Consider the following 11,618-nt stretch of genomic DNA (forward strand, 5'->3'; position numbering starts at 1 on the left):
GGATGATCTAAATTTAGTTATATGGGAAGCGGACATGCGATTGACTTAATCAAAATTTGACGGCTTGTGCAGTATCTGGTATAGTGATGTTGGGCTGAAACAAATAGTTAATGTTTGACTGATTTTGGAGATTTAACTTCTTGGACCATACAAGTAGATATCAACAACTAAACTTTAGGATGATCATTGAATGTAATTTAGTTGAATATATCACATAGGGTGTAACAATGTTCAATCTGTCCCAACAACAATCACCAAAGCTGATGTGACTTTTAAGAAACTTTCAGCGGACAATCATGACTTGAAAGATTTGATGGATCATATGCAGCACGTTTTGACGAAACAAAAATAATGACTGCTTTAACAGCTGAAAGATTTTCAGAAACTGAATATCTCACCATGCCAGCAATGACCACCGAAGTTAGTGTAGTGGATGATGTAACGAGCTTTTCTCGAGCAGAAAGGGGACCACAGATCATGCAGTTCATATTATAATTTGGGTGGAACAAAGTTGCTAGTTTCACTGCTATCAGGACCAATGACAACAACACTGATGTATAGAAATAGTCTACATTTATTTTCTTAGTTAAAAAATCACACTGGAAATAATGGAAAATTTAATGAGAATAATTTAACACATCATATGAATATTCATACATACCATACAAAAAATATGGACGGATTTATGATATAGTCTTTTAATTATCATACATGATATCGATGTATTAATGGTTACTATTCACATTGCATTACTGCTTGGTAATTCATGGAGTAAGTTTTTTGCCGATACGTTTAATGTTTCCGTTTCGTAATCGTTCGCAGATTTGTTCAATATCGCCGCCTTCCGCTTGGTCGATTTCGTCTTTCTTGCATTTAAACGCCCACGATAGATACGCATCTAGCTGCTGTGAATCGATCTCGGGATCAACCGAAGTGATCGCTCTCTTCACATCATTCGGTTCGACTCGATCTCCTTGACTGGAAAAATAGAATTATATTTCAAATCTCCTGGGTGAAAATAGCAAAATAATACTTCAGTGAGACTACTGGTACATGTTTAAAATGAAACTCATCATCAAAGGCAGAGACACTGTCTTTGATTTGATAAAACTACAATTTAATAATCATAATTATGATTTCTATGGTAGATGACAGGGTAACTTTGTAAAGTTTGCAATGAAAAAGTAATCCTTTTTCAGGCAATGGATGGTCCTCACAACCATCTACCAGCATACACCCCTGTACTTTAGCAAATCTACTGGACAACGCTGAAGTTTAGGATGTATACTCTTAAAAGCTTTTTAAGTATGCATCATGGCTGAGGCAAATGGCCAATAAATCTTGCAATGGAATCCATCGAACACCGTTCTTCTGTTGCTGTAGAAGGAACCCCCATGATGGGAAGACCTTAAGCTGCTCATGGCTAAGTGACATTAAGTCTCAATTACTGAATTAGGTGTGTGAAGGGCAGTGGTTGATCCATTGTGTTGAGAAATGTTCTGAGACTGACTATTACACTCACCTAACATTAGCTAATTCTATTTTTATTTCATCTATATAATTCATACGATCTTGTCTCAGTTGTTTTTTGATCTCATCTAAAAATAATCCTGTTCGTCCTTCGTCATCCTAGAAAATAGATCAATCTATCATGCAATCACCTGCCAACTGCTTACTTATCCTCACTTGCTAGGGTTTGAATGCCTCCGGCTGATGCTCATGCCAACACAAACCCTGGCCGCAGACCCTTCATTAGTCTATTATACTGCCCAAGATTTCTTGGGTGGACAGTTGGCCACTGAGCAGCCACCAGTCTATGTATTTAGCCAATCAGATGCATTGTTTTTCAATCACCAGTAGATATGCTCTATCAATACCACACTGATTGGTGCCAGTTCCAGCAGGAGACAATCAAACCCCGGTGAGCGAGGATGCTACAAGTGCCGTAAACTTGAATCAATTTACAAAGATTCAGTTTCCTAAAAACACCTTCAGAAATTAAAAGTGGTAATCATGCTATTTAAAAGGAATTATGTGAAAAAAGAAAACTGACCACCATAAATAGATTCAGATACTCGATATTTTCCATTTCTTTTGCATCTAATTCCTGTTCGGCTGCTTGAATGAAAGCTGTTACAGTTTCCTCATTGGTATCCGGGAAAAACTGCTGCAAAGCAGTTTTGAAATTATCCTTCGTTAGGAAATTCTGTCCGCCATTTTCGTTGTCAGTTTTTTTCAGATGGTCGGCGAGTTGAGACATCATGTTAACTTGACTGTGATACACCTCTTCATCAACCTGAACAACAAAATATCAAGATATCAGAAATTTACAGGGGCGGTTCGAAGGGCAAGAAGATCTAAGGGTCTTGCCGAAATGATATTAAGAGCAATCAATAATAAAAGGGAATTCTGATAGTGGTTCCCTTTGTCAAGAAAAATAGCCTGTTTTCAGAATTTTTCATAAAGATTGTGCCTTTGTTTTTTACATTAAGTGCGCTTTCCATATTTTTTCACATGGTGTCCTTTTCAACATAAAATGAAGAAATGGGACGCTCAAAATTATGAAGGTTAGGCAGAATGCTGATAAGAACCCATTGATCAATTTGCCCTGAGTTTAATGTAGATGTCTCTCTACTTACATCTCCAGTAAGAATTCCGTAAAATGTTCCCAATCTTTCGTCATGTGCGTATCGTTCACATGCGTCGTGCAGATTATAACCCCATTCTATCACCATCTGCTCCAATCCGAATATACGTTTCAGGTACTGCGCCACGAAATCAGGCATGCTTCTTCTTGTTCCATCTGTACACTGAATTACAATGAAAAAACCTGGGAATAACAACTGACCAGTAATTTATCATCCCATAAAAATCTTTCCAATTGCTATTTTTATAGACTTTTTCTTTTAGATATTTTGGGCGAAGAATAGTTAGTAACTTAATCATTGGTGTTAAGGATTATTGGATAGGGACTTTTTACTAGTCCTGTGGTTTGGGAAAAAAACAATCACTCTTTTTAAGCAGGCGATGTGAAGATTTTCAAAATATTGGGTATAAACTTCGAAGTGCCAGCGACAATAAGAATACCGCACTGATACACCATAGATAATCATTAATTAAATAATTCCATCAGAACTTGAAAGGGGATAGAAAAGAAATGAAAATTGAAAAATTCTTTATTTCAACCAGAGTTAAAAAAGTAGCCTAATAACGAATAGTCCATTATACTCACCTGATTATCGGATTCAAGTTTCTCTTTCCAAATGTCTTGTACCAATAGTGCACAATCTCGTTTCGCTATTTTACGGTTTCTGACTTCACCCTCAAATCGTAAATGTTCTGGAACACCTTCCTCCGTACCCTGTTAACAGTTAACCAACAGTGTACAGTTATGGTCTGCTAACAGCACTAACCATCAGGTTAATCAAAATACACAACATTTCAAACCCTCACTAGAGATCATCATCAGGTGTGGGACTGGATCTCTAATGATAGTTCGAAACGTCATATATTTTGATTTTAATTCTTGATAAATAGAATTTTCGATTTCAATCTTTTAAATTCTGTATATAGTGGGTTTTAAACAACAAGAAAAATATCAATAAGGGACTGCTCATACATAAAGCCATAAACAGGTTTGTTTAACTTACTGCTATGCATGATGGGTTAGATTTCTATTTTTTCTGTATACATGTTTGGTCCCTAAATTTTGTACTTACTCTTCCTTCGAAATTTTCTGTTGCATCTGCAGCGCCCATACTGCCGCCGGCAATCTCATTCAGCAATACATCAACCAGTTGATTACTAGTTTTATTTTCAGACAAATCTTTCCATTTCGTCACATGATCGGCACATTTCTCCCAATCTGGTCTGAAAAATAAAGATATCCGAATATATAAATAGGAGTGGGAATGTTAAAATATTCCACAGGCACCATGGTTATATCGGTGGTACCGTAGCATACAGTTAAACTTTGTTAAAGCCAAAGTCAAAAATCCTGGTTCAATGAACATGATACTTCATGAGGCTATGAAAGTTGATTGGTGGTTCACAGGGATCGCAATTTAATGGAACTCATTTTACATCTTACTCAATATAAAACTTTTTAACAAAATTTGTGCTGATGATCGCTGAAATGATGATATTTGGTCACAAATTTGAGAATTTTCAGTCTCTATGTAGCTGTGGGATTGGAAGGACCACTTTTATCAGTTTTAGGTGAATTGAAATGCTCAGTGGGTGAGGTTTTTTCATTTATAATCACCTCGGAGTTGCGCTGCGTCTCAACGTTTCACATTCTGCATAAAATTCATCTCTCTGTTGAGTTACTTGTTTATGGACATCCAATAAACTCCTGAAAATATATACGTAAACAGTAATAAAGTAGTAGAAGATGAAAATCACTTCGCAATAGAATGAGTGAAATTCACAAATGTTGAAAAAGTCTGTATGATATCTCTATAATGATCTAGTTTACTGGAACATGGAAAAAGTCTTTATATTATCAACAGATCCAAAGCTTCACAGCATCACGGCTAAATTTATTTCTGAAGGTTTTAATAATCTATGATTTAGCCTAAATATACCAATGTTGTCGTTGATTGTCGCTATTTAGCCTAATCAACATTGATTGGATTGCTATATATCTTATACTGACGCTGGGTCCTTATGTCATTATCATCATCATCACTTGTATTAAGCTGTGTAATTAGTCGTTTGTTGCAATTGTATGGTTATTTCATTTTTATACATTGAAAGTCCTAATGCCACTGCTATGAACCAATGGAAAAATGGCGTTATAGAGAAATTGGCGTTTTAAAGAATGGTATTAAAAAGGATGGCGTGATAATGGACTTTGACTAACGTGTTCTATTTGGATGCTCTGTTCACCTCAATCCGTAAGGATATAACCGTATAATAACGAGTTTTACTGATTGATATTGAAAATCTTGAATTGAATTATGTAAATGTTGTGAACCTTATGCCATCAGAAATGTTTCATGAAAAAAAGAAGAATGTTACAAACATAATGGCTATATCTATAAGGGAAAGGATAGGACAGGCTACATTAAACATTCATAACACAGGAAGTTATTGAATATCATTAGAGAGAGTGGCGTGAATATAGCAACTGCCTTTTTTAAAACAATAGAACCATGGATTATTCATATCATGAAAACAATAGGATCTTCTATCGAATGCAAAAACATATGTTGTAATGATGTTTCACTAACATGTGTTTTCTTGATTAGAAACTTGAATCAAAGACAAACTGGGATACCAAACTTTGATACTGTGCACTAACAACAGAATGTACTCTCTCAGGTATTCTCTAGAATTGTATAAATTTAGCCTCGATTTGCAGTGGCAAAGTCCTATGGAAATACGCCTTTTCAAGTTTTCAATAACATGTTTCTAGGGCCCAGTTCCACAGATCTGAGTTGACTTAACTCTTGAGTCAACTAATTGAAAATTGCCAGTGATTAATTCAAACTCTTTGAGTTGAATTTGGCCACATCCAGTTCCATGAAAACGTTTCATTTTAAAACGGCTTAGTTCAAATTATTGTCCTAATCGCAAACACCAAATAACAAAATTGCAATTAAGCCCAAAAATTCAATAATCCGTTTTCAAATACTCACGCGTGTTCTTGTTCTAATATGCCGAAATCTTTACGCAATGTTTCGAGCGTTTCTTCTAATGCGATATGTTTTTTCTCTAAACTTTCGAAATCTCTTCGCGGTATGACATCGCCATAATTAGCAACCATTTCGTTCAATCGCCGGCTAGCGCTGGCTTCGTCTTCTCTAGCTTTTCTATAGAGAAAATAAAAACGAATCATTCCGCAATAAATTCAACTATTGCCGAAAAAGTGCTGAAACATAATGGCTGCAAGTTGGCGTTCTTGATTCTGGTCGGGTCAGTGTTTGGGCTGCAGATGTGTCAAAGGTATAGATACATGCATAATCCAAATATAAAGACAATCCATTGAAGCGTCTTCAAAACTTCCCAAAATAACTGGGTTCCATCAATAGACGGAAAACAACAAAAAGGGAACACAGCAGTTTTCCAAGGGCTTTAAAGGCATATTCTTCCAAGAAATAAAAGGATGCGAATTGTACCAGTCTGAAAATTTCATTCTCTCTTTTAGAAAGTCTTATTCGAAAACAGCTCTGCTGTTGTGAAATGAAAGTGGTGTTTTCTGTGACAATTCATCTGTTTAACAGCTAGATAAGGACTATACCTAGTTCTGGTTTTTCTAACTGCTCAATAATGATTCAATCTCAAAAACCCAAATGTTCAATCTCCTGTCAACTTAAGTCCCACCAATTAATCCTTAAAAAAACCTTTTTGGAATATGGTTAACCCCCAGAAATTTTCTGGATCCATCCTTGGGATATTTTGCCTGACTTACTTCAAGGCTATTCTCATTGTAACTGGGTCGATCTCCTCTTCTTCCAGTTCTTTCATTCCTTGTTTTGCCATTGCGATATCTTCCTGTTGATATCGTAAATCATTGATATCCGATACCAGTAACTTTCGGGCGTCGCATTCGTCGCGGTACTTCAGATATTCGGCTGCCAGTTCTTCTTGTAATTTAGCCACTTGCGATTGGAGATCTTTCTGCTCATTCTTCATGTCAGAAATTCGCTTGAATAAAGTTGAATTCTCTTTTTTCAAGTCAACCATGTCTGAATCAAAGCAAATAAAGTATTAGATTTGAGCAATCAAAACAAATGATGTATTGACAATTCAAAATTGAAGAAACTTTCTGAAAAAGCCTCCGCTCATTGGGCAGAGCTCTACAAAGCCCCTCTATCTAAGGCTTAAAACATCTCTGATCCTATCGGGCATGTCAGCTAAATGGGCTTGACTTACAGCATACACTAGAAGTGTTCGTTTGACTGACTGACGCTTCCAATTCATATACTAACCAAAAATGAATCCTATCAAAATTAAGGATTAGTTTTATGGTAGAACCAAGTACTCATATGCTTTAAACTATTATTGGCCGTGGATGGCACCATATTGACCAAGCCAGACCTGGTTCATAACTGAACTGAGTGATTTTCAAATCAACTGGTAGAACTAGTCTCGGCCACCCAAACGAACATGGTGGAATTCCGAATCTAAGATAGTTATTTGGATTACAGATTATCTACATAAAGCAGACCAACTGTATTTCAATATCATTATGATAAACCTTGTTTTTCTTGATCTCTCAGCGCCATAATTTTCTGATCACATTGCTCCGATACGGTGACCAACATTTGCTGGAATCATAAAGAATCACATATTGAGAAACGACGGGCTTTATAAATTAAGAAACCTTATCAAAATAACACAACATGGAATTTACCCGAAGTGGTTCCATCTGTCGTAACTGCTCTCTTTGATGAGCTACGAACATTTCATATTCATTTTTAATCGCCGATAGAATTGGTTTGTACGTCTTAAAGTCTTCAATCAGGTATTCAAATACTTCTCGGTGGGCCTGAAAAATTTAAAACCCTTTGAGTGCAGGTTGCTAAAGCTGAGTACCGTAAATCTTAGAAGAAAGAATGCCAGAAGATCATTTTCTTGTAGGGCTATCTAATCCATCCAAACATTAACACCAAACAATGATGTTGCTCCCGCAAAAGAATAATTCCGGGAAAGGTGATTCGGAATAGTTAATTCCGACATTAGTTTCCAGACAAGTGACTGTCCAAATTCTATTGGCCATTTTCAAAAACAGTTTTGAAAATGGCCAATAGAATTTGGTCGAAATGTCAAATTCTCACTTAGGTTTTTCACTGTGGGTTTTTACTTCATTTCGACATTGTCTCAGTTTAGATAATCAATTCCAGAATCATTTGTGACTTTAAACATGCTCAAACATTTTGCAGGTTTTGAACTAAATGCGATTGATAAGTGATTGAACTTACCTGTAATCTAAGTTCACTGGGGCTCACATCAACAACACCTAGTGAACGGATTTCCTTTTTCAGAAATGATTCCAACTGTTCAAGGAATCGCGGTTTCGGAATTATTTGCGGTTTTCCCAAATCTTCGTCATCGATAACAACCAGATCTTTGTTCTTAGTCAAACCAACGGATGTGCCTGATCCGATCTGGCCGGTTGCATGTGCCGGCCAAGTTTCTAAACTGCCTGCATTTGTGTCGACATAAGGCTGAAAAGATTGAAATGAAAAGCATAAGACTGTGGACACACCATGTTAATCGCTAACTCTTATCAAATTACTCAGTGTCCTCCATATGCCGGAACTTTAAAGGGCCTATTTTAATTGTTAAGTGTATGACATCGCAGCTGCTGAAGTAGCAAGGCTTTCAATGTCACAGGCAGCTTATGGAATAAATGCAACAAATGAAAATTATAACTAATGATCAACCCATGATAATTATCAATCACACCAGATACATTTTCTTTAGAATCCGAAATTGACTAAAGATATAAGATTTGGTGCAACTATCGCAAGTTTTAGCGCTGAACCTCATACATCAACTGTAGAATTTTGATGAGGATAGAATTTCTCCAAGGAGTCCTTAACCCTTTCAGCAATTAATACGCAATAGTGCTGGAGATAATTTGAAAATTTTGAAAAATTCCACCCTATTGTGTTGAATAACCGAAATACCACTATAGCGGGTCTACACCGCGACGCGGTGTATCGTTAGTTACTAATATTTCACTATGTTTGACAGGTGCTGCCATCTTTCAATAGATATAAAAACTAATTACTAATTACATCCATACACCGCAGTGCGGTGTACTAGCAAAATACATCACCGATTCATACACCACACTGCTGTGTAGACGCACTGAAAGGGTTAAACCTCCGAGTATCCCCAGATATCCAATTACAGAATATCTTGTTATATATATATGTTCTTTGATTCATCGCCAATTTGGAATATATTTTCTACGTAGACCTGGAATAGGCCAACTGATAAGCAGTGATATCTCTGCACTTGATGATATCATTACACAGTTTAGCTTCACAATAACGGGATAGGCCTACAAGTGTTTTCCTAGCAGCGCCTACCACTAGCAACTGGACTGTGGTTACGTCAAGCCTATCCGATTATTAAAGCTTACACCCAACAATCAGGTCACCATGGTATTTGGTAAGCAAAATATTCATTTGGGGACCTGGACAAAACTCAATTGCTACATTCTTAACACTACATTTACCTTTAATGAATTTGGCTCAGGTAGATTATATTTTGAGCCATTCATCTGATAGTTAGGTCCATTTAATCCATCATATTTTGGCTTTTTGTTTATCCCCTTTTTGGTATTCCTAGAAAGAAATACGATAACATAGTACGTAGCCCCGAAAAGCTAGCCAAAGTCTCATCAAAGATGATTGTTAGGATACAGGCGGTGAGATCCGACTGCAAATGCGAGAAAATCATGACCAACTCCCACAGGGGTTTGACGATGGGCTTGGATTTTATTTCCGGGTTGTTGATAATCTCGCGAGAATGGCGCTAAATATGAACTGCGAATAAATTCAAAATATCACGGAAATACCTTGTGTTTATATTGTTTATTTATCCGCTATAAAGTTTCGATAAACAATTGGTCGTTAAGAATCATTATCAGACGGTCGTCACGCTACTATATAAAATAACAAGGGATGAAACGCCAGGCCTCCGCTGTACTTAAATTTTCAGCCAGAAAGTTGGGACAGTCACGTGACATTCTGATAACGTCATCGCATTTAAAACTTCAACACGAAAAGTTAACATATTCACAGACCGATATCAATTGTCAGATTATGATTCATATGAAATAAATAACTTATAACAGGGGCGGATCCAGGGGGATGGGTAGACAGTATTGGAAGGAAATTTAAGGGCACCTTTCTGATCTTAGGGCACACCCAGTATCCAGGTCAATGCGAGCGCCGAAGGCGCGAAGTCCTTAGAGGGGCGTCTGGGGGCGCACCCCCAGAAAATTTTGAAAATATGGTACCATTTAAAGGCTTTTAGAGGGCTTCTAGAGGCTAGCAGAGCAATCCAGAATAAACGAATTCGAGACAAGATTTCAACAGATGCGGATAAAAAATGAAGCTGGCGAACCCATGAAAGAATGATTGTCACCAACTTCACCTAGTGCCCCTATAATCTTTAAAAGTGCCCCTTAACAATTAAACAGAATACGGCTAAGTGCCCCTTCATTGTTAACAATCGGCAAAAATTGCCTCGTCTTCACATTTATCCTTATGTCGTGTGCCATCTTCCAAACCAAAAGTGCCCCTAAAATTTTAAAAATTAGGCAAAAAAGTGCCCTTTTCTTCAACATTTTCCGCATATAGTGCCCTCTTCTAAAGTAACAGTGCCCCTTTAGCCCTCCCTGTAAGGCAAGGACAAGGTGCCCTCATCTAAAGCATGAGTGCCCCTTGCAAAAGGAAAGTGCCCTTTTTAATTTATCATGATTAAAGGCTTTACAAATATGATTATCTCTCCTCACTTTCTCGGCAGCAGTATATACCGATTAATTTTATAATTATGCCCGGATTACGGACACGGAGTTAGCGGTTGCTGAAATAATGCCGTCAAAAATATTGCCGGTGAAATTTCGAAGGGCACTTAAAAATTCTAGACCGTATTGGGCAATACGGCTAATACGGTCTGGATCTGCCCCTGTATAAAGAATAGATTATGATGAAATATATAATTCATAGTAAAAAAATGCATTTGAATGTAAGTTATTCTCAAATATTTTTCGTATCAAAGTTTCCATCTTATATGCTTCAGGTTCGCGTTCAGTCAAATAAGAAGCGTTAAGTCACGTGACTGTCCCAACTTTCTGGCTGGCACAACTCTGAAGGCGTTTCATCCCTTGTTATTTTATATAGCCGTCTGACGACCGTCTGATAATGATTCTTAACGACCAATTGTTTATCGAAACTTTATAGCGGATAAATAAACAATATAAACACAAGGTATTTCCGTGATATTTTGAATTCATTCGCAGTTCATATTTAGCGCCATTCTCGCGAGATTATCAACAACCCGGAAATAAAATCCAAGCCCATCGTCAAACCCCTGCAGACTGTGTATCCCCTTATACGGCCTTAGGGTACTGGAGATGGTCGTGGGACTCAGAGATAATACATCAATTGTGAAAAGTCCCCGTGGACGTGGTTTCATCAATCAATAAACATATCAAAACTAAATTTTGATTGAAATTTGAATTGAATTGAAATTGTAAAAAAGTTAGATTTTTTTTAATTGCAGGTGTTACAGCACTGTTTACCTTGGTATCGGGCCAATTGGTGGTAGCCTGGCAATAGCTATTCGCTCTGATGCCATTTCTAAAATGTTCAGCGCATATTCTGATGAGAAATAAAGGAAATTTCGATAATATCACAGAACCAGGAAGTAAAATTTGTGTAAAAATGGCGACTGGTTGCTATTGACAACATAACTCGAAATGATAAATTGATAATCATTTATATCCCTTTGCAAAGCCGTTCATGTCTATTTATCATAAATTGACCAAAAAATTGTTACATTATGAGTTTAGTTGATTTGGTTTGAAAGAAGAATATTATTTATTTTACGACAATACCGCCAACAGCTGACGACAACAACCCATTTGTGAC

General features: G+C 36.9%; 1 protein-coding gene across 1 annotated transcript; it reads right to left on the reverse strand.

Moving 5' to 3' along the window:
* Window positions 1-606: 606 nt before the first annotated feature.
* Window positions 607-11,410, reverse strand: LOC141901594 (translin-associated factor X-interacting protein 1-like). Its single transcript, XM_074788932.1, has 14 exons — window positions 11,270-11,410; window positions 9,197-9,305; window positions 7,929-8,174; window positions 7,361-7,495; window positions 7,205-7,274; window positions 6,416-6,692; window positions 5,643-5,816; window positions 4,265-4,354; window positions 3,720-3,870; window positions 3,233-3,361; window positions 2,640-2,810; window positions 2,054-2,296; window positions 1,523-1,629; window positions 607-978 (listed from the first exon to the last, which is right to left on the reverse strand). The coding sequence occupies exons 1-14, from the start codon at window positions 11,323-11,325 to the stop codon at window positions 765-767; spliced, it is 2,172 nt and encodes a 723-aa protein (XP_074645033.1). The 5' UTR covers window positions 11,326-11,410; the 3' UTR covers window positions 607-764.
* Between the last annotated feature and the right edge of the window lie 208 nt (window positions 11,411-11,618).

Source organism: Tubulanus polymorphus, chromosome 3 (assembly GCF_964204645.1).
Source record: "Tubulanus polymorphus chromosome 3, tnTubPoly1.2, whole genome shotgun sequence".
NCBI classification, from domain to species: domain Eukaryota; kingdom Metazoa; phylum Nemertea; class Palaeonemertea; order Tubulaniformes; family Tubulanidae; genus Tubulanus; species Tubulanus polymorphus.

What these genes read in the sequence shown, in the direction of transcription:
- LOC141901594 (XM_074788932.1), bottom strand. Translation starts at nt 11,325, where the DNA reads ATGGCATCAGAGCGAATAGCTATTGCCAGGCTACCACCAATTGGCCCG. An exon ending in GAGAGATCAAGAAAAACAAG is followed by an intron (nt 6,693 to 7,204) that starts GTTTATCATAAT and finishes GCTTTGATTCAG; the next exon opens with ACATGGTTGACTTGAAAAAA. An exon ending in ATCTGAATCTATTTATGGTG is followed by an intron (nt 1,630 to 2,053) that starts GTCAGTTTTCTT and finishes TCTATTTTCTAG; the next exon opens with GATGACGAAGGACGAACAGG.